Source organism: Pelobates fuscus, chromosome 3, assembly GCF_036172605.1.
Source record: "Pelobates fuscus isolate aPelFus1 chromosome 3, aPelFus1.pri, whole genome shotgun sequence".
Classification (NCBI taxonomy): domain Eukaryota; kingdom Metazoa; phylum Chordata; class Amphibia; order Anura; family Pelobatidae; genus Pelobates; species Pelobates fuscus.
The window spans coordinates 377235245-377259113 of record NC_086319.1 but is presented as its reverse complement, the minus strand read 5'-3'; the positions used below and the strand labels follow the sequence as shown (position 1 = coordinate 377259113).

The following is a 23869-nucleotide window of genomic DNA, read 5'->3' as shown; positions in this document are numbered from 1 at the left end:
GCCCAGAACCGGGCGCCACGGCCTGCCCTCGCCCAGAACCGGGCGCCACGGCCTGCCCTCGCCCAGAACCGGGCGCCACGGCCTGCCCTCGCCCAGAACCGGGCGCCACGGCCTGCCCTCGCCCAGAACCGGGCGCCACGGCCTGCCCTCGCCCAGAACCGGGCGCCACTGCCACCACACCAGTGTTAAGCCGCAGAAACCAAGCAATCCACTGCCTACATAAGAGCTATTGGGGCAAAGCTGTACAGTTCCTAGGTTTGTGCATGCTAAGGGGTAAACAACCCTTTGTGGATCACAAATCTGAATGTGAATTCAGTGTTGAGACTCTGAAACAGAATTTAGGGTAAAATTGGTTTTGTAGGGAATATTATCTCACTGTTTCTATACTCTGTTCAAGTGGTTCACTATATTTTAAGACTGTGTTTGTGTTTTGTTTTTTGTTTTTTGCTCAGTACATGGAAAGCTGCTTTGTCAACCCAACAAAAATAGCTACATTCCTTTGTAGAGCACAACACTTGTCTATTGTATTTATTTTAACTGTATTTTACATTTTGTTGCGGAGTCAAAATTGCAGGAATGTAAAAACATGTGGACACAAAGTACTCTGTGAACTTTATAAAAAAAACTTCCAATAAACAGTTGGCCATCAAGGAGATTCAATTTGTTACCCCCTAATGGCTAGAGCTGCACTGTCACGCCAAACTTGCCTCTCCTATTGCTTCCTCTTCTCTCCCTCTCTCAGAATCTGTTCTTCTTTTCTTCATTTCTGATCTAGATTTCTTTAAAATGTAAGATAAAGTAGGGACTACTTTGTCTTATGTCTTTTTCTTAAGCCTGACATTCTCTGACCAAAGAAGGAGTTTAAGTCGGCTCCATTTCCTGTGTCTAGGAGGAGGGTGAGTATTCTGGGAATACTTTCTTTGATACAGGAGATGTAGCTGAATTAAGCTCCTCCTTTGGTCAGAGAATGTCAGGCGTAGGAAAAAGACATAAGACAAAGTAGTCCCTACTTATTTACGTTTTAAAGAAAACTAGATCAGAAATTGAGAAAATAAGAACAGATTCTGAGAGGGTAAGAGAAGAGGAAGCAATAGGAGAAAGATAAGTTTGGCGTGACGGTGCCACTTCAAGTTGTGGAGCTGAAATGGATTTTGACTCCTGTATATTGTGTACGTGGTTCCCCCACCTCCTCAATATTTCCAATTTGAAATTAGATTGTCATGGTTTTATGTCTAAGTCTATTCTTTAATAATTATATTTTTCCTCAGACGTTTAACTCCACCAATGTCACTCGCCTGTGTCCAGATGCCAGGTGCCAGTTTGCCTTCTACGGAGGAGAAACCTATTACCACAAATACCTTATAGTCTTTCAAATCTACAATGCTTTCATGTTCCTTTGGTTGGCAAACTTTGTCATAGCACTGGGGCAAGTAACACTTGCTGGGGCGTTTGCCTCCTATTACTGGGCGTTTAAGAAGCCGGATGACATGCCAGCTTTCCCTATCTTCTCTTCTCTGGGCCGGGCACTGAGGTAAGATGGTCCTGACCATAATGTAGATCATCCTATTGGGTGGGTACACCGTAAACGAACTCACCGCATTTCCTGTGATGCTTTGTTGCTGCAGGTACCATACAGGATCTTTGGCATTTGGATCTCTTATTCTCGCCATAGTGCAGTTAATACGAATCATGCTGGAATATCTGGATCACAAACTCAAAGGTAAGACCGCTTTGAATGAGGCAGGTTATCCCATCACTTTCCAACCGTCATTGCTTTCCAAGGTTGGACAGGTTTGGTGATGGTGGACAAGTCATTGTTTGAGTGACAACCAAGGGCCTGAGCTTTGGTTGCTGGAAGAGCAATGTTGTTTTGTCAAAATCATGGTGGAACACCCAAAGACTCTCCCTGCACCATCACCACTACAACATATATAATTTATGGTAGTAATGAGTAGTAGAATAATGTAGAAACCACATAGTTTTCTCTCTGCTATGTCCACTCCTCTCTACCCTTGAACAGCGTGCTGCTTGCTCTCTCCAGGATCTTAATAAAAACCTAGCAGAGCACAAGTTCATCAAGTTCATGCCAGGTATTGAATAATTGAATACTCTTATCTCCCTTCTTTCCCTCTAGGGGCAGAGAATAAATGTGCACGCTTCCTCCTTTGCTGCTTGAAATGCTGCTTCTGGTGTCTGGAGAAGTTTATCAAGTTTCTAAATCGTAATGCATATATCATGGTAAGCACCAGAAAGACATTATTATCAGATAATGTATGGGACAGGACGTGGGGAGTATCAGATAATGTATGGGACAGGACGTGGGGAGTATCAGATAATGTATGGGACAGGACGTGGGGAGTATCAGATAATGTATGGGACAGGACGTGGGGAGTATCAGATAATGTATGGGACAGGACGTGGGGAGTATCAGATAATGTATGGGACAGGACGTGGGGAGTATCAGATAATGTATGGGAGAGGACGTGGGGAGTATCAGATAATGTATGGGACAGGACGTCGGGAGTATCAGATAATGTATGGGACAGGACGTGGGGGTATCAGATAATGTATGGGACAGGACGTGGGGAGTATCAGATAATGTATGGGACAGGACGTCGGGAGTATCAGATAATGTATGGGACAGGACGTGGGGAGTATCAGATAATGTATGGGACAGGACGTGGGGTGTATCAGATAATGTATGGGACAGGACGTGGGGTGTATCAGATAATGTATGGGACAGGACGTGGGGTGTATCAGATAATGTATGGGACAGGACGTGGGGTGTATCAGATAATGTATGGGACAGGACGTGGGGTGTATCAGATAATGTATGGGACAGGACGTGGGGTGTATCAGATAATGTATGGGACAGGACGTGGGGTGTATCAGATAATGTATGGGACAGGACGTGGGATGTATCAGATAATGTATGGGACAGGACGTGGGGAGTATCAGATAATGTATGGGACAGGACGTGGGGAGTATCAGATAATGTATGGGACAGGACGTGGGGAGTATCAGATAATGTATGGGAGAGGACCTGGGGAGTATCAGATAATGTATGGGACAGGATGTGGGGAGTGTCAGATAATGTATGGGACAGGACGTGGGGAGTATCAGATAATGTATGGGACAGGACGTGGGGTGTATCAGATAATGTATGGGACAGGACGTGGGGAGTATCAGATAATGTATGGGACAGGACGTGGGGAGTATCAGATAATGTATGGGACAGGACGTGGGGTGTATCAGATAATGTATGGGACAGGACGTGGGGAGTATCAGATAATGTATGGGAGAGGACGTGGGGTGTATCAGATAATGTATGGGACAGGACGTGGGGTGTATCAGATAATGTATGGGACAGGACGTGGGGTGTATCAGATAATGTATGGGACAGGACGTGGGGAGTATCAGATAATGTATGGGAGAGGACGTGGGGAGTATCAGATAATGTGTGGGACAGGACCTGGGGAGTATCAGATAATGTATGGGACAGGATGTGGGGAGTGTCAGATAATGTATGGGAGAGGACCTGGGGAGTGTCAGATAATGTATGGGACAGGATGTGGGGAGTGTCAGATAATGTATGTGATCCATTTAATGTAAGCGGCATTATGTGGGGTAGAGTAAAGGTGTGGCGGTGGACCCTAAAATCCTACCAATAGAAAGACCGCAGGATCTGTGACAAATGCTGTATCTTTTACAGATAGCAATATATGGCACCAACTTCTGCACATCAGCTCGAAATGCCTTCTTCTTGCTCATGAGGAACATAATTCGGTAAGTAAGCTCAGAGAGGGCATACTGCTATGGCATCAAGGGTGCACAGTTTGCTTGGGAGCCCAAACCTGCCTCAGATGTTCTGAACTGTGTAAATCCTCCTGGAGTAACCCGGTCTCTCTCTCCGTCCACAGCGTGGCCGTCCTGGATAAAGTCACAGATTTCCTGCTTTTCCTCGGGAAACTTCTGATAGTAGGTTGCGTGGGTAAGAATGAAAGTCTCCTGTCGTGTCTCACTGGGTTTATTGCACCATATTAAAGGTACTCTGTACACTCAGCACGATGCCATTAAGATTGTTTTGGGGGCTGGAGTCCCTGACACTTTTTACCTTAAAGGGACACTCCACTTCCCAAATGCAAAATACATTTTTAAAAACGGCATTTAGTAGCTGTACCCCAAATGAAAACTTTCATGCTTTTAATTATGCTTTTTTTTATTGGGGGTATATCCAAAAATACTTGCAAAAGCTGCAGATCTTTTGCCTGCTGCCTTTGCAGAGATGGTGCTTTGTTCATTTGCTGCCTCATGAGTTAAGCTTCACTGAGCTAAACAATCCAGGAAGTAACATTACCTGTTGTCTGATTGAAAGCCAGGGGGTGTAACCAGGTTAATTTATAAAAGTGTCAATTTCTACTGAAATCTGCACTTTTTGCAAAATGAAAAAATAGGACACACTATTCTCTAATAAAGCTTTTCAGCCAACTAAAGTGGTTTAGGGTTCTGGAGTGTCCTTTTAATGTGTTAACCCTCTTTCAAATGGATTAACCGCAAAGTTGAGCCCCAGCTGCTGTACTCCTGAATTGTTGCTTTGGGTGCAGGTGATGGGATGAAGTTGTTGTTTTGAGTGTAGATAATTTTAATTTTCATTTTTTTTTTGTCAATCTTTTTTTATTAAACATTCCACCATTACAAAACCGCATGTAGCAAGGTATATATAAGCGGTGCAATAAAAATATAGTCTCTTTAGTGTAATGCCATGCATCTAATATCCAATTCTACTTTTAACCCATTGAACAGGTCACTGTGCTCCCCAGTGGGATTTACTATTTAACCCATTAAACATTAGAACTGTTGTGCTAGCTGTTGAAATTAATCTCTCTCATATGGTTAAGATTCACTTGGTGTCAATGTTTTGCAGGTATTCTTGCCTTCTTCTTCTTTACCCATCGGATCCGCATCGTGCAGGACACGGCGCCAACTCTCAATTATTACTGGGTTCCAATCCTGGTGAGTTGGATCACAATGACCTTTTCCCACAATCCTCTGTTTATATTATGTGTTCCAGCATGCAGCAGTAATGCTTGTGTATTTATGAGCACTCGCCATGACACTTGAAGCCGGTGAAAATGTCTGGAATTTTAGCTTGATCTTTGGTGTGACCATTTAAAGCGATTCAAGGCCTTCATGTAGGCTTGTTCTATTGACCATTTCCCAGAGATAATAATCTGCTAATTTGAAATTCATTTTTCTGTCTGCTGGTTATTTTGTGGATTTTTTTTCCCCCTCACATTATTTAACCCCTTAAGGACCAAACTTCTGGAATAAAAGGGAATCATGACATGTCATACATGTCATGTGTCCTTAAGGGGTTAAATGGAGTAAAAATATTCCTACACAATAACACAACATTCATAGGGAATTAGGAGAAAAATAAACATGTATATATTTGTACATACAAATAAAATTGACAGAAACCTTGCATGACTTTGAAATAGATAAAAAGTCAGACTTTGTCAACAAAAGGAGTTTACACAAAGTTATCTCTATACCATCTATCTATACAAGTATATCAATAGATATGTATTTTTAAAGGAACGCTATTGCATTAGGAATATAAACATAGATTCCTAACACTATAGTGTCCTGAGACCTAGCTAGGTGTATGTCCCTGTGTTGGTGCTAAATAAATGCTAAAAAAACATATTCTCAATATATTAAACCTGCAATGTAAACATTGCCGTTCCTAAATATTGGCAAGATTTTACAATGCAGGCTTGGACAGACAGGGACACTGCACTCTCTAGCCTTTAAAACATTTTCTCTGATGGGAAAAAAAATCCTTTAATCCGAGACCCAAAAGATGCCAGGATAGGAGGTTTTACAATGGAAACAGGTTACCTTAGCACGTAAATCATAATCTTTCATAAAATTCAGTGAGGTTTGTAACGGTAAGGATTGATTTAACATTGAAATTTGGCAGCTGAAAATTAAGTTTTTTTTTTTTTATTTTATTTTATTTTTGTAGTCACTATTAACACATGTACAGCTAGTGTTTATGGAACATTGAATTGTAAACTGATTTTTGTCTTCAAACACGAACATCCAACACTCCTAACACTTGATATAATTGGTCTGTTGTGAGCCAGTTGCAAATATCACCTGTTAAGGAACGTTTTATTATATGCCTTCCAGAATGAAAAAGTTGACATCGATAGTGGATAAAAACTGACTAATGAAAACTGATTAAACTTGTTCCTTCCTTCTCCTCAGACGGTGGTTATTGGATCCTACCTAATCGCTCACGGCTTTTTCAGTGTGTATGCGATGTGTGTAGACACACTCTTCCTGTGTTTCTGTAAGTATTTGTTACATCCAGGTAATAAATAATATACATCGATGTCATTTAGGGTGGATGGGTAGATGAACTGGTTGCAGAGCTTGCAGTCTAACTGAATCCTAACCTTTCTGTTTCAATCTGATTTAATATGGTGATAGTCTCTACTATACTAATCTTATTTTCTTGTTTTTCATTTCTCTTTTAAATCCCTAAACCTCTCGCTCATCACTTTGCTTCTATCTATATTTCTGCTTCTCTTTCCTTCTGACTTGCGTGCTTCCCTCACCTTTTCTATCTTACGTTGATCGTCCTTGGGGGGCTGATCATAACCAAGGTGAAGATCTGGAGAGGAATGATGGCTCCTTGGAGAGACCTTATTACATGTCTCCAGAACTCCGAGAGATCCTGCTCAAAAACAACCCTGAAACGTTAAAATCCAGCGAGACGGAGAGCTGAAGGAAGCCTGGTGGTCAAACTATAAAACTCTTACGGGCAAAGGAAAGAACTTCAGAAGAATATCTGCTCTACTCTCCCAGATTCACTGTCCCCTTCTCTATACCTCAATCTCAGATGATCAGCATGTGTTGGGAATGGTGGCATCTAGACATGGCCTCCTGGCCACAAATGTGCGGTGCATTATATGGCATTAAATTCTAAACACTATGGAGATAGTGCTGCATTATACTGTCTATCATAGGCCTTCACAGCCTCTGTATATAAGAATCTATTCTTTAATACTCCTTCGTAAAACATTGTCAATGTACCCTGCCAACAACTAGTGCCTTCTTATAACTACTGCATGACCCAGTTTTTAAATTAAACATCTCTCTTTTTGTATTTTTTACTCCCCCCTTTTTTACATCTTACTCCACTCTTATTCTTTCTCTGTATCCGCTTCCATTGCCTTTTCCTCCTTCCACACTACTTGTCCTACCCCATGCAGTGGAAGACTTAGAAAGGAACGATGGGTCGACCGAGAAACCGTACTTCATGGCCCCGAATCTCCAGAAACTCCTAAACAAAACGAACAAAAGTGCGGACGAAAAATAGTTCTTGCATTATGTTACCTTAGTGTCCTGTTGCCTTCAGCACCAACTAGAAGAGGAGAATGAGGCCTGACCGTAATGGATATATTGCTTTGTGTGTGTACATTTCTAAGGGCTGTATGTATATACACATGTATATGCACTTTTATTTATGGAAGCGGGTTTTAGACTTGCATTTGTATGTACACTTTATTACCCATATGTATTTGTGTCGGTATGAACATGGAATTCCTTTTGTACACATGCTGCTCTGTGCCTACAGATCAACGTGATAATTTACATATATATGTTAAGCATACATACCTTTTTAAATCATCAGTAACACGTGTACATTGTTCACACACGCAAGGCATACTCTTTTCTCGTCTATAAACCCAATCAGCTTTTATAAAATCCGTTAACCAAATGTTATGCCTCTTGTGGATCCTGGAAAGTCTACAATAAGCAATCGGTGCACAGGTATTTATAACAGAGCTTGTGTGATGTTAACTGGACTAGGTTTAATTCTATGTTTCAAGAGTTATTACCATTGAAGATTTTCTGTTTTTGTTTTTTTTTTTTTATATTTGCATGACGATTTGTGCGTTTTTGTATCTGTATATATAAACATAACACAGGCTGAAATGTTTACGAAAAATACCAAATGTTACTAGGCGAATAAGTATTTGTATAAAATTGTCCCTCGATCAATGTATTGAATGAAGCAAAAAATAATAAACGCAGATTTTTTTTTGTATATTTTCTTCTCGGTGTATCTAATAATCCACATACGAAGAAAATTTTTCTTAAATGTGTTTGAACTTGAACTCTCTAGGCAGTTAATCTATTCAACTTTCCACAGTTTTTTCTCTGCCAAATTATTTAATAGCCCAGCTGCCGTACAGGTGTTACCTTTTGCTAGGCCGCTCTGAGACTTTAGGAAACTAAAGTAGAATAAAAAGTCATTCTTAAACTTCCTGGGTTTTTAATCCGTAGTGGAATCTGGAGTGCCTCTTTTACCGTGTTTTCCAAGTTCGGAATATACTGTAAGATTGTCTCATCAGCTAGTTGGAAAATCTCCCTTGAGCCCCAGCCACGTGGATGAGCCGTTTGGCTTTTCTTTATATGAAAGTAAATATTATGCAGCGTTGGGTTGCTGGCTTGCAGACCGTAATAACGTGTAGTCCAGGACTGAAAATTGCTGGAGCGAAACCATAATGTATTGCATGGAGTCCTGTTGTATCACAAAACTGTGGTCATGAAATTTTCCAGATGTTATATTCCTGGATTATGGTCTGTACGAAAATGTGCTAGATGTGCAGTCTTTGTATATCGCTGCTGTCTGGGCTATAATAAGATGTGCCAAGTGTTCAGTCCAAGCCTTTATATTTCTGGTCTCTGGACTCGTGAGGGGTCCAATTTAGATCTGATATTTCTGGGCTCAGGACCATAAAATAAGTAATCCAATCTGGTTTTATATAACTGGATTGAAAATCAGAAGAAAATTCCATGTGAATTTTTTATTACACCAGTATCAAGCCACATCAGGCTACAGAAATGTCGCATGTTTATACTCTGCAAGGGTTGGTTGGGGGGGGGGGGGTCAAAGGAGGTCCAGGAACCGCAATAGTTAGTTTGACACAATAGTGTTCCATTAAGAAGACCCATCTTTTTATTAATTTTTTTTGAATAAGTGTCACCACATATAAATCACGTGCGGTTATCAATGAAAGCATGCATTAACGGTAACCTTTTTAGAAAGCGTACAGTAACTGTGCAAACCACCACGCAGGACTGAGAAGCAAAGCGGAAACTGGGACTCTTGAGTCCTTCATCGATGAGCATTATGCTCACATAAACAGAGTATATAGTCATCATGATATGATATCTCTGACCCACGAGCCCATTCATCTATCTCAAGGCAAGCCGCAGTAACAATGCAAACAGGTACGAAGACACAATAAGGAAAGCGTACACGTGGGACCCATCTTTTTTTATATATACACTAATACAATTGGCGAATGAGTAAAAGAAGTATTAGAATTAAGATCAAAAGCTAAAACCTTGTTAAAAATTGAAACCCACTCATCCACCTAGTATTAAAACAACACTCCAAGTACCATACGTACTACAGAGTGCTCCTCTGTGTATGTTGCTAGGACAGCTCTGGCACCCCTGCCCCCAAATTTAAGTAGGCAAATGGTTTCCTAACCATTGTCAACAACAGTGGTTAACTGCAGAGACTGGCTAATTTGCAGGAGACTATTAAACGTGGTGGCTGAGGGGCCCAGGCATGCTGTCAAACCGTTTTTAGAACTGTGATGGTGCCTGGACACTCTTGGCACCATAACCACTACAGTGGGCTCAGGTGTGACATCGTCAGTGTATATTGGAATACCAGTGGTGAGCTCTGTCAGGAGCCCTGTTTTTACCACAGCTGGTAACATGATTTATAGTTACAGTCCTTGATGGGAAAATGTCTTCCACTAGTGATGTCGCGAACATGAAATTTTCCGTTCGCGAATGGCGAATGCGAACTTCCGCAAATGCTCACGAACGGGCGAACCGCCATAGACTTCAATAGACAGGCGAATTTTAAAACCCACAGGGACTCTTTCTGGCCACAATAGTGATGGAAAAGTTGTTTCAAGGGGACTAACACCTGGACTGTGGCATGCCGGAGGGGGATCCATGGCAAAACTCCCATGGAAAATTACATAGTTGATGCAGAGTCTGGTTTTAATCCATAAAGGGCATAAATCACCTAACATTCCTAAATTGTTTGGAATAACGTGCTTTAAAACATCAGGTATGATGCTGTATCGATCAGGTAGTGTAAGGGTTACGCCTAAAAAAAAATGAGTGCAGCTTCAGAATTAATCTAAATTGTATGCTGTCTAGCAGGTGGGAGGGTCTGCTGCTGATTGGCTGGAATGTGTCTGCTGACTGTGAGGTACAGGGTCAAAGTTTACTCAATGATGACGAATAGGGGGCGGACCGAACATCGCATATGTTCGCCGTCCATGGTGAACACGCTATGTTCGCCTGGAACTATTCGCCAGCGAACCGTTTGGGACATCACTATCTTCCACTGCTTGGCCATGACCCTGAGAACATCTGGGGATAAAAAATGTCTAAAGTCACCGGCACAAGATGATTATTTGCCTAGGATCTTAGTACCTGAGTGCATTGGTTAATGACTTGATATGAACTGCAGAGGTTTTACTCCATCATAGAACCTCACACAGTACAGAGGCTGCGGACCACTGTTGCGTTATTCTGATTGCTATGCCACAACACGCTGAAATTATTTGGAAATCCTTTAAAATAGCCTAGCTGAGAAGAACCACAGAAGGTAAATTAATCCAGTGGTTCTTTGGTTGGAACAGACAATTTTATTGCATACCTTGTGTGTCTTTAAACATTAATATATGTGTTTCGAAACCAGTCTGTGTAAATAAGATACAATGTTCTTGTTCTAAATTACATTTCACTTTTGTAAACTGTTATTAGTAAGTCACTTAAAATGCCGTGCCCTGGCCACAACTTCTTTGTCCTTTTAAAAAGTTGGGATTTAATTTTAATATTCACACTCCATACATAAACACCCAAAAATGTTACCTGCGCACTGTCCCAAAACACAAAGACCACTTGGAAAATGAAACTCACCTACAGATATCATATATGTAGCCCCAACATATTCCTCAATGCATTACCACTGAAAAATGGGGATATTTAACAAGTAATTAACATAATTAATATAGCAGAGACAAGAAGTGACGAAGACTCTGCTCAAACGCGCTGTCAACGTCAAGGTAAATGGTGCCATCCTGCCGTGTGTATGTTTTACGCGTCAGATGAAGAGAAGTTTCACGCCGCGAAACACGTAAGGCGAATCATCAAATTCGATTGAACATATTCACAAAACTGACAGGCTAAATAGGTGGAACGCAGAGGGCGAAGTGGAACACACGCTAATTCGGTCTCTGGTTTGGATTTTTCAGCTGGGTAGACTACAACTCTAATCCCTCACAGCCAAACCGCAGACCACAGAACTCATTTCCACGCCAGGGCTGATCCCCTTTTTGACTCTTAATCACTTGGAATATGACAGCGTTTCTAATTGTACCTAGTAAGATGTTTTATTATACAGAAAGCACTAGGGATCGTATTTTATAATTTTAGGTACGCTGACACCACCAAGTGGGAACTTTTATTATTGCATACGGTCATTCTCCTACTATTTGACTGTATTACAGGTTTTCTGTACACACCTGTTGGATAGTGATGTACAGAACTGTTCGCCAGTGAATAGTTCCCGGCGAACATAGCGTGTTCGCGTTCGCCACGGCGGGCGAACACATGCGCGGTTCGATCCGCCCCCTATTCGTCATCATTGAGCAAACTTTGATCCTGTGCCTCACGGTCAGCAGACACATTCCAGCAAATTAGCAGCAGACCCTCCCTTCCAGACCCTCCTACCTCCCTCCCAGCATCCATTTTAGATTCATTCTGTAGCTGCATTCTTAGTGAGAGGAGGGAAAGTGTAGCTGCTGCTCATTAGATAGGGAAATTGATAGCTAGGCTAGGGTATTCAGTGTCCACTACAGTCCTGAAGGACTCATCTGATCTCTGCTGTAAGAACAGCACCCCAAAAAGCCCTTTTTAGGGCTAGAACATCACTCTGTTTTTTGGGGGTTTTTTTCTGTGTAATGTAATTGCAGTTGCCTGCCTGTCAGCTTCTGTGTCAGTCTCACAGTGGATACTGTGCCCACTTGCCCAGTGCCACCACTCATATCTGGTGTCACAATAGCTTAAGCTTGCATATAAAAACAAAACATTTTTTTTCACTGTAATAGATTGAAGAGCAGTTAGTTGTCTGCCAGCTTCTGTGTCAGTCTCACAGTGGATACTGTGCCCACTTGCCCAGTGCCACCACTCATATCTGGTGTCACAATAGCTTAAGCTTGACATTTAAAAATAAAAAAAATGTTTTCACTGTAATAGATTGAATAGCAGTTAGTTGTCTTCAAGCGGGTGTCAGGCCTTCAGCGTGTACTCTGCCAACCTCAGCAAGTGCACTTTGCCACTCATATCTGGTGTGACTATAGCGTGCCTTTAAAAACAAAAAAAGTTTTTCACAGTAAGCTAATAGCAGTTAGTTGTCTGCAAGCGTCTGGGTGTCAGGCCTTCAGCGTGTACTCTGCCAACCTCAGCAAGTGCACTTTGCCACTCATATCAGGTGTGACAATAGCGTGCTTTTAAAAAGGAAAAAAGTTTTCCCACTGTAATAGATTGAATAGCAGTTAGTTGTCTGCCAGCTTCTATGTCAGGCTCACAGTGGATACTGTGCCCACTTGCCCAGTGCCACCACTCACATATGGTGTGACTATAGCGTGCCTTTAAAAACAAAAAAAGTTTTTCACTGTAAGCGAATAGCAGTTAGTTGTCTGCAAGCGTCTGGGTGTCAGGCCTTCAGCGTGTACTCTGCCAACCTCAGCAAGTGCACTTTGCCACTCATATCTGGTGTGACTATAGCGTGCCCTTAAAAACAAAAAAGTTTTTCACTGTAAGCTAATAGCAGTTAGTTGTCTGCCAGCTTCTGTGTCAGGCTCACAGTGGATACTGTGCCCACTTGCCCAGTGCCACCACTCATATCTGGTGTGACTATAGCGTGCCTTTAAAAACAAAAAAAGTTTTTCACTGTAAGCTAATAGCAGTTAGTTGTCTGCAAGCGTCTGGGTGTCAGGCCTTCAACGTGTACTCTGCCAACCTCAGCAAGTGCACTTTGCCACTCATATCTGGTGTGACTATAGCGTGCCTTTAAAAACAAAAAAAGTTTTTCACTGTAAGCTAATAGCAGTTAGTTGTCTGCAAGCGTCTGGGTGTCAGGCCTTCAGCGTGTACTCTGCCAACCTCAGCAAGTGCACTTTGCCACTCATGTCTGGTGTGACTATAGCGTGCCCTTAAAAACAAAAAGGTTTTCACTGTAAGCTAATAGCAGTTAGTTGTCTGCCAGCTTCTGTGTCAGGCTCACAGTGGATACTGTGCCCACTTGCCCAGTGCCACCACTCATATCTGGTGTGACTATAGCGTGCCTTTAAAAACAAAAAAAGTTTTTCACTGTAAGCTAATAGCAGTTAGTTGTCTGCAAGCGTCTGGGTGTCAGGCCTTCAGCGTGTACTCTGCCAACCTCAGCAAGTGCACTTTGCCACTCATATCTGGTGTGACTATAGCGTGCCTTTAAAAACAAAAAAAGTTTTTTACTGTAAGCTAATAGCAGTTAGTTGTCTGCAAGCGTCTGGGTTTGAGGCCTTCAGCGTGTACTCTGCCAACCTCAGCAAGTGCACTTTGCCACTTATATCTGGTGTCTCTATAGCGTGCCTTTACAAAGAAAAAAAGTTTTTTTTTCACTGTAAGCTAATAGCAGTTAGTTGTCTGCAAGCATCTGGGTGTCAGGCCTTCAGCGTGTGCTCTGCCAACCTCTGCAAGTGTACTTTGCCACTCATATCTGGTGTCTCTATAGCGTGCCTTTACAAAGAAAAAACTTGTTTCACTGTTATAGATTGAATAGCAGTTAGTTGTCTTCAAGCGGGTGTGTCAGGCCTACAGAGTGTACTCTGCCAACCTCTGCCACTGCACAGTGCCACTCATATCTGGTCTCACAGTAGCTTGCATGCATAGTACCACTAATCCAAAAAAAAATGACAGGCAGAGGCAGGCCAACCCGCAGGGGCCATCGTGGTCGTGATGCTGTGATTCCCTTTGGCCCTAGAATAATGCCCAGTTTTCAGAGGCCACGTACCCTGAACTTGAAAAGTTCTGAGGACATAGTTGACTGGCTAACACAGGACACCCAATCTTCTACAGCTTCCGCTCGGAACCTTGACGCACCATCCTCCTCCAGCTTAGCTTCAGGCACCTCTCAAGATACCACTCACCCGCCTGCCGCCACCACCAAAACTAGCACCACAGCCGCTTCACTTGGTATGTCAGAGGAGTTATTCACACATCCGTTTGAAGAAATGAGTGATGCGTAACCATTATTGCCAGAGGATGTAGATAACAGGGATATGTCTCAGGCAGGCAGCATTACACACATGGACGTACGGTGTGATGATGATGATGTTGTACCCGCTGCTGCTTCCTTTGCTGAGTTGTCAGATACAAGTGAAGCGGTTGATGATGACCATGGGCGTAGGAACCGGGGGGGATGGGGGGGACGCATCCCCCCAGCAAATCATGTGGGGGGGACAGGTAATGGGGAAATCCCCCACAGCTCCGCCGGCCCCCCTTTTGCTGCAGCCGCCCGAGCTCTCTGCAGAGAGCCTCAGGCGGCTGCAGCTCTGCCCGGGCGCAGCCAGAGGAGAGGGGCTGACAGGAGGGAAGCGCTCAGCGCTCCCTCCTGTCACTCCCTCAATGTAGCGTGGCCGAGCCCTGCATAGTCCGCCGGTACAGGGAGCATCTGTCTCCTGTACCCGGCCGGACTAAAAGGAAGTGAACACTGAGTGTGCACTTCCTGTTAGTCCGCCGGATACAGGAAACAAAAGCTCCCTGTACCCGCGGACAGTACACAGCTCGGCCACGCTACAACACGGGTAGGGGAGGGGGGAAGAAAGAAACAGGGAGGGGGGGGGGATAAAGAAACAGGGAGGGGGGGGATAAAGAAACAGGGAGGGAGGGGGGATAAAGAAACAGGGAGGGGGGATAAAGAAACAGGGGGGGATAAAGAAACAGGGAGGGGGGATAAAGAAACAGGGGGGATAAAGAAACAGGGAGGGGGATAAAGAAACAGGGAGGGAGTAGGGGGGATAAAGAAACAGGGAGGGAGTAGGGGGGAGAAAGAAACAGGGAGGGAGTAGGGGGGAGAAAGAAACAGGGAGGGAGGGGGGGAGAAAGAAACAGGGAGGGAGGGGGGGAGAAAGAAACAGGGAGGGAGGGGGGAGAAAGAAACAGGGAGGGGGGATAAAGAAACAGGGAAGGGGGATAAAGAAACAGGGAGGGAGGGGGATAAAGAAACAGGGAGGGAGGGGGGATAAAGAAACAGGGAGGGAGGGGGATAAAGAAACAGGAAGGGAGGGGGGATAAAGAAACAGGGAGGGGGGATAAAGAAACAGGGGGGGATAAAGAAACAGGGAGGGGCGGAGAAAGAAACATGGAGGGAGTAGGGGGGAGAAAGAAACAGGGAGGGAGTAGGGGGAGAAAGAAACAGGGAGGGAGTAGGGGAGAGAAAGAAACAGGGGGGGAGACAGAAACAGGGGGGGAGACAGAAACAGGGAGGGGGAGAAAGAAACAGGGAGGGGGGAGAAAGAAACAGGGAGGGGGGGAAGAAAGAGGGAGGGAGGGGGGGGAAAGAAACAGGGAGGGAGGGGGGGGAAAGAAACAGGGAGGGGGGACAGGGAGGGAGGGGGGGAGAAAGAAAGAAACGGGGGGGGAGAAAGTGAGTGACAAGGGGGGGACAGAGGGAGAGAGGGGGAGAAAGAAACAGGGAGGGAGAGGGGGGAGAAAGAAACAGGGAGGGAGAGGAGGGAGAAAGAAACAGGGAGGGAGAGGGGGGAGAAAGAAACAGGGAGGGAGAGGGGGAGAAAGAAACAGGGAGGAGGGGGGAGAAAGAAACGGAGGGAGGGGGGAAAGAAACAGGGAGGGAGGGGCGGAGAAAGAAACAGGGAGGGAGTAGGGGGGAGAAAGAAACAGGGAGGGAGTAGGGGGGAGAAAGAAACAGGGAGGGAGTAGGGGGAGAAAGAAACAGGGAGGGAGTAGGGGGGAGAAAGAAACAGGGGGGAGACAGAAACAGGGAGGGGGGAGAAAGAAACAGGGAGGGGGGAGAAAGAAACAGGGAGGGAGGGGGGAGACAGAAACAGGGAGGGGGAGAAAGAAACAGGGAGGGGGAGAAAGAAACAGGGAGGGGGGCAGAAAGAAACAGGGAGGGAGGGGGGAGAAAGAAACAGGGAGGGAGGGGGAGAGAAACAGGGAGGGGGACAGGGAGGGAGGGGGGGAGAAAGAAAGAAACGGGGGGGAGAAAGTGAGTGACAAGGGGGGGACGGAGGGAGAGAGGAGGAGAAAGAGTGACAAGGGAGGGGGAGAGAGAGTGACAAGGGAGGGGGAGAGAGAGTGACAAGGGAGGGGGAGAGAGAGTGACAAGGGAGGGGGAGAGAGAGTGACAAGGGAGGGGGAGAGAGAGTGACAAGGGAGGGGGAGAGAGTGACAAGGGAGGGGGAGAGAGTGACAAGGGAGGGGGGAGAGAGTGACAAGGGAGGGGGGAGAGAGTGACAAGGGAGGGGGAGAGAGAGTGACAAGGGAGGGGGAGAGAGAGAGAGTGACAAGGGAGGGGGAGAGAGAGAGTGACAAGGGAGGGGGAGAAAGAGAGTGACGAGGGAGGGGATGAAAGAGAGTGACGAGGGAGAGAGATTGACATCCATCACACACACACACACACACACAATCATGCCACCCTTACACACACAGAAACACACAATTCATCCTTACACACACTCAATGCACCCCGTGCACACACACACAATCATGCAATCCTTACACACACAGAAACACACAATGCATTCCTTACACACACTCAATGCACCCCGTACACACACTCAATGCACCCCTTACAGACGCACACACTGCATCCCGTACATACACAGAATCACACCTTGCAGCCCTTACACATACAAACACAGATTCACACAATGCATTCCTTACACACATATCAGGACATCCCCTACACACTCCACCCCCTGTGAACAAACTCATTGGTGGAACGTGAAGGTGGACCCTGGGACCCAGACCTTGAGCTGTGTAAAGGGCCCCCAAAAAATGGAGCTGATTCCCGTTCTCACAGAACATTGATTTTTGGGACCACAGTTACAAACAGCCTCCAGAGAGCCTGTTCTACACCAGACCAGTGGAGCCAGACTGCAGCTAGAGCCCATCATCATCCTCATCTGGTTGTAAGTAGGAAATCTATCATATTATTCGTGGCACTAATCTCTAATTTACCTCACATTAAAGAAACACTATAGTTCCCAGAAGCACTGCAGCTTAATGTAGTGGTTCTGGTGTCTATAGCCTGTCCCTGCAGACCTTTTAATGTAAACACGGCGGCACTCCAGCACTGGCGTTAGTTAACATGGCAGAAAAATTATTGGAAAGGGTTAGGGGGGCTACTAATAAGGATAGGGGGAGAGGGGTAGGTAGAAAAATAATTGGAAGGGTTTAGGGGGGGCTACTAATATGGATGGGAGGAGGGGGGAGGTAGAAAAATTATTGGAAGGGGTTAGGGGAGTACTAATATGAATGGAAGAGGTAGGGTGGGTTATAATATGCATGGAAGTGGTTAGGGGGTACTAATATGCATGGAAGAGGTAGGGGGTTAAAATGCGTGGAAGGGGTAGGTGGGGTTCTTTTGTGCATGGAAGGGGTATGGGTGGTTCTAATATTCATGGGAAGGGTAGGGGTGGTTCTAATCATGAGGATCCCGGCGCTGTATACGGGTAAGTAAAACCCCTTCCTTGTAGTGACCCTTTAATGTTATTATTTAATCATTTATATAGCGACTGCAAATTCCGTAGCGCTGTACAATGGGATAAACAACTCCTAGTTTACGGAATAAGAATATACCCGGCGAGTAAAAATGCTATCCCCCCCAGATTTTTTTGGGTTCCTACGCCCATGATGATGACGATGCGTCCATGGATGTCACGTGGGTGCCCGCTCGGCAAGAAGAAGAACAGGACGAAAGTTCAGATGGTGAGACAGAGAGGAGGAGGAGGAGGAGGAGACGAGTTGGAAGCAGGGGGAGGTCGTCGCAAGGAGCTAGTGGCACAGTCAAACAGCATGCATCGGCACCCGGGGTCAGCCCGACAGCACGCCAATCAACGCATGCTGTGTCCACCACCAGAATGCCGTCATTGCAGAGCTCAGCAGTGTGGAATTTTTTTTGTGTGTCTGCCTCTGACAACAGCGATGCCATTTGCAACCTGTGCCAAAAGAAACTGAGTCGTGGGAAGTCCAACACCCACCTAGGTACAACTGCTTTGCGTAGGCACATGATCGCACATCACAAACGCCTATGGGATCAACACATGAGTACAAGAAGCACGCAAACTCAAAGCCGCCATCCTCCTCCTGGTCCAGCATCTTCAGCCACGTCAACCACTGCTGTCCTCCTTGCCCCCTCTCAACCATCCGCCACTCCGTCTCCCGCCTTGAGCAGTTCACGTTCATCTGCCCACAATCAGGTGTCTGTCAAGGACATGTTTGAGCGTAAGAAGCCAATGTCAGAAAGTCACCCCCTTGCCCAGCGTCTGACAGCTGGCTTGTCTGAACTATTAGAAATAAAAAAGAGAAGTAGATGGCGCTTACACAGTAAAATCAAAACACAGTACTGGAGTGGAAAAAGGTGTTCCCCAACACCCTAAAGTCAAAGTAATAAAATAGAGTATTGAAAGCAACAAGTGCCAAATACACACACCACTCCCTGTGTATAAAATAAGAAATAATGATACTTATATATATACAGGTACATATGGGAAATGTTCCATGTAGTAAAATCCTATAAAGACAAAAGATACATAGTATAGACTGTATATACAAAAAGAAATATATGAAAGTGATAGAATACACTCACGAATTCCAGAGCCGTGCCAGGCTCTGTATATAGTGCCCAAGGGTGCCTTAGAAGGCTATATGGAGAATCTTGGATGATGTCCCCCAGAAGCAGGAAAAAGCAGCAAGTGATGATAAAAAAATATTACATTTATTGTAAATAAAAGTTTAAAAGTAACTGTGCAGGTCCCATATGGTGACACACAAAATCACAGTCATGCAGACGCGTTTCAACTCAGTCCGAGTTTTCATCAGTGCATAAAACATCCAGCTGCTGTTCCGTTTTAAATTCTCCGCTTTTCTGATTGCCGGTCACGGGGCTTGACCGTGAGTATGCCTACAATGCCCACACATAAATCCACCTACATGGCCCACCCATGAGTTCTCTCACAGGTAGTGGAGTGTATGTGTGTAGGGGATGTTTTATGTGTTATTGTAGAGGATGTAATGTGTGTGTTCTTATAGAATGTAGTGTATAGGGATACCAATTTGTGTAAGGGATGTAGTGTGTGTATAGTGAATGCAGTGTGTGTTTGCGTGTAAGGAATGCATTGTATGCTTCTGTGTGTGTGTGTGTAAGGGATGCAAGGTTTGTTTCTGTGTATGTAATTGAATGCAGTGTGTGTCTGTAAGGGGTGCATTGAGTGTGTAAGAGATGCATTTTGTTTCTGTGTGTAAGAGAATGAGTGTTTATGTGAGCGTAAGGGATGCATTGTGTGTTTCAGGTGTGTCTGTGTGTAAGGATGAATTGTATGTTTCTGTGTTTGTGGGGGGGGATGAATTGTGTATGTGTGTAGTGTAAAAGAGAGGGTTTGTGGGGTAGGATAGGGACTGAGAGGGAAGCAGCTCTTTATTTTTAAAAAATAAATGTCATAGTGCTCTCCCCTCCTGTCAATTAGTGATTTCCCCTTCCCTCCTGTCCCTCAGTTTTCTCCCTTGGCCCCCTGTCCCTCTGCAGTCCCCCCTTGGTGGTCTTCTCACTCCCCCCTCCCCCTCTTAGTGGTCCTCCCTCTGGCAAACCCATAGTGGACCTTCCCCCTTCTCCCTCAGTGGTCCTTACTCCCCCCCTCTTCCCCAGTGGTCCTTACTCCCCCCCCTCCCCCAGTGGTCCTTAGTGTCCCCCCCTCCTCGCCCAGTGATCCTTAGTGTCCCCTCCCCCTCCTCCCCCAGTGGTCCTTTGTCCCCTCCCCCCTTAGTGGTCCTTAGTCCCCCCTCTTCCCCCAGTGGTCCTTAGTCCCCCCTCCTTCTCCCCCAGTGGTCCTTAGTCCCCTCAGTGCAGCAGGAGGTATTGTCACTGAGAAGAGAAGTCGCCTAGGTCAAAAAAGTCTAGATTACCTCACCTTTATTAAGATGAATGAGGGATGGATCCCGAAGGGACTGACAGTGGGCGATACATTCGACTAAAAATGCCTGATGAGATGAGCTGCCTTGGGCTAAAATGGTGACCCTATGTAGGAGGAACAGTCCCTATTCTGCTCTGTGTCAGTGTGTATCAGGGTCCCTGAGGACAGGTGTCAATCCATATCTGCCAAGTGACCCTATGTAGGGGGAACAGTCCCTATTCTGCTCTGTGTCAGTGTGTATCAGGGTCCCTGAGGACAGGTGTCAATCCATATCTGCAAAGTGACCCTATGTAGGGGGAACAGTCCCTATTCTGCTCTGTGTCACTGTGTATCAGGGTCCCCAATGACAGGTGTCAATTCATATCTGCAAAGTGACCCTATGTAGGGGGAACAGTCCCTATTCTGCTCTGTGTCACTGTGTATCAGGGTCCCCAATGACAGGTGTAAATTCATATCTGCAAAGTGACCCTATGTAGGGGGAACATTCCCTATTCTGCTCTGTGTCAGTGTGTATCAGGGTCCCTGAGGACAGGTGTCAATCCATATCTGCCAAGTGACCCTATGTAGGTGGAACAGTCCCTATTCTGCTCTGTGTCAGTGTGTATCAGGGTCCCTGAGGACAGGTGTCAATCCATATCTGCCAAGTGACCCTATGTAGGGGGAACAGTCCCTATTCTGCTCTTTGTCAGTGTGTATCAGGGATCCTTAGGATAGGTGTCAATCCATATCTGCCAAGTGACCCTATGTAGGGGGAACAGTCCCTATTCTGCTATGTGTCAGTGTGTATCAGGGATCCTTAGGATAGGTGTCAATCCATATCTGCCAAGTGACCCTATGTAGGAGGAACAGTCCCTATTCTGCTCTGTGTCAGTGTGTATCAGGGTCCCTGAGGATAGGTGTCAATCCATATCTGCCAAGTGACTCTATGTAGGGGGAACAGTCCCTATTCTGCTCTGTGTCAGTGTCTATCAGGGATCCTTAGGTTAGGTGTCAATCCATATCTGCCAAGTGACCCTATGTAAGGGGAACAGTCCCTATTCTGCTCTGTGTCAGTGTGTATCAGGGTCCCTGAGGACAGGTGTCAATCCATATCTGCCAAGTGACCCTATGTAGGGGGAACAGTCCATATTCTGCTCTGTGTCAGTGTGTATCAGGGTCCCTGAGGACAGGTGTCAATCCATATCTGCCAAGTGACCCTATGTAGGAGGAACAGTCCCTATTCTGCTCTGTGTCAGTGTGTATCAGGGTCCCTGAGGACAGGTGTCAATCCATATCTGCCAAGTAACCCTATGTAGGGGGAACAGTCCCTATTCTGCTCTGTGTCAGTGTGTATCAGGGTCTCTGAGGACAGGTGTCAATCCATATCTGCCAAGTGACCCTATGTAGGAGGAACAGTCCCTATTATGCTCTGTGTCAGTGTGTATCAGGGTCCCTGAGGACAGGTGTCAATCCCTATCTGCCAAGTGACCCTATGTAGGGGGAACAGTCCCTATTCTGCTCTGTGTCAGTGTGTATCAGGGTCCCTGAGGACAGGTGTCAATCCATATCTGCCAAGTGACCCTATGTAGGAGGAACAGTCCCTATTCTGCTCTGTGTCAGTGTGTATCAGGGTCCCTGAGGACAGGTGTCAATCCCTATCTGCCAAGTGACCCTATGTAGGGGGAACAGTCCCTATTCTGCTCTGTGTCAGTGTGTATCAGGGTCTCTGAGGACAGGTGTCAATCCATATCTGCCAAGTGACCCTATGTAGGAGGAACAGTCCCTATTATGCTCTGTGTCAGTGTGTATCAGGGTCCCTAAGGACAGGTGTCAATCCCTATCTGCCAAGTCACCCTATGTATGGGGAACAGTCCCTATTCTGCTCTGTGTCAGTGTGTATCAGGGTCCCTGAGGACAGGTGTCAATCCATATCTGCCAAGTGACCCTATGTAGGAGGAACAGTCCCTATTCTGCTCTGTGTCAGTGTGTATCAGGGTAATGTATAAAAAACACAGGTTACTGGCTATGGGAGGATAATATATAATAAACACAGGTTACTGGCTATGGGAGGATAATGTATAATAAGCACAGGTTACTGGCTATGGGGAGGATAATGTATAATAAACACAGGTTACTGGGCTGGCTATGGGAGGATAATGTATAATAAGCACAGGTTACTGGCTATGGGGATAATGTATAATAAACTCAGGTTACTGGTTACTGGCTATGGGGAGGATAATGTATAATAAACACAGGTTACTGGCTATGGGGGGATAATGTATAATAAACACAGGTTACTGGCTATGGGAGTGATAATGTATAATAAACACAGGTTACTGGCTATGGAGGATAATGTATAATAAACACACAAAATAAATAAATAAATAAATAAATGAATGCAGCTTCAGAATTAATCTAAATTGTATGCTGTCTAGGAGGTGGGAGGGTCTGGGAGGGAGGGTCTGCTGCTGATTGGCTGGAATGTGTCTGCTGACTGTGAGGTACAGGGTCAAAGTTTATTCAATGATGACGAATAGGGGGTGGACCGAACATCGCATATGTTCGCCGTCCATGGCGAACGCGAACACGCTATGTTCGCCTGGAACTATTCACCAGCGAACCATTCGGGACATCACTATACACGGATATACAGTGAGGGAAAAAAATATTTGATCCCCTGCTGATTTTGAACGTTACCCCACTGACAAAGAAATGATCAGTCTATATTTTAATGGTAGGTGTATTTTAACAATGAGAGACAGAATAACAAAAATAAAATCCAGAAAAACGCATGTCAAAAAAGTAATAAATTGATTTCCATGTCAATGAGTGAAATGAGTATTTGACCCCTTCGACTTAGCATTTGGTGGCAAAACCCTTGTTGGCAATCGCAGAGGTCAGACGTTTCTTGTAGTTGGCCACCAAGTTTGCACACATCTCAGGAGGGATTTTGTCCCACTCCTCTTTGCAGATCCTCTCCAAGTCATTAAGGTTTCGAGGCTGACGTTTAACAACTCGAACCTTCAGCTCCCTCCACAGATTTTCTATGGGATTAAGGTCTGGAGACTGGCTAGGCCACTCCAGGACCATAATGTGCTTCTTCTTGAGCCACTCCTTTGTTGCCTTGGCTGTGTGTTTTGGGTCATTGTCATGCTGGAATACCCATCCATGACCCATTTCCAATACCCTGGCTGAGGGAAGGAGGTACTCACCCAAGATTTGACGGTACATGGTCCCTTTGATGCGGTGCAGTTGTCCTGTCTCCTTAGCAGAAAAACAATTAAGAGATCTCCCCTGCCGGCCCATGTAGAGCCAGCGCTATCCAAGGCCTGGCCCTGCTGTGTGCCTTCATAGGCCCGTGGGGAGATTAAGTGCTCCTGATCTCAGGTCGTTACCTGTATAAAAGACACCTGGGAGCCAGAAATCTTGCTGATTGATAGGGGATCAAATATGTATTTCACTCATTGACATGCAAACTTTGACATGTATTTTACATGAGTTTTCTCTTGTTATTCTGCCTCTCACTGTTAAAATACACCTACCATTAAAAATTATAGACTGATCATTTCTTTGTA

At 45.2% G+C, this 23869-nt stretch overlaps 1 protein-coding gene across 3 annotated transcripts in view; it reads left to right on the top strand.

Annotated features, from left to right (window-relative positions):
- SLC44A2 (solute carrier family 44 member 2 (CTL2 blood group)) overlaps positions 1 to 8125 on the top strand; it is a 63958-nt gene extending 55833 nt beyond the window's left edge. For 2 of the 3 annotated variants that reach the window (XM_063449486.1, XM_063449488.1), the window contains exons 15-22: positions 1269 to 1531; positions 1626 to 1720; positions 2135 to 2238; positions 3713 to 3786; positions 3921 to 3991; positions 4925 to 5013; positions 6277 to 6361; positions 6678 to 7380. In XM_063449486.1, the coding sequence (XP_063305556.1) occupies positions 1269 to 1531; positions 1626 to 1720; positions 2135 to 2238; positions 3713 to 3786; positions 3921 to 3991; positions 4925 to 5013; positions 6277 to 6361; positions 6678 to 6799 (903 nt within the window). In that variant the 3' untranslated portion in view covers positions 6800 to 7380. Of the gene's footprint in view, positions 1 to 1268; positions 1532 to 1625; positions 1721 to 2134; positions 2239 to 3712; positions 3787 to 3920; positions 3992 to 4924; positions 5014 to 6276; positions 6362 to 6677 lie in introns of all 3 variants that reach the window. The other variant, XM_063449489.1, reaches the window with a different exon arrangement.
- The last annotated feature ends 15744 nt before the right edge of the window (positions 8126 to 23869 follow it).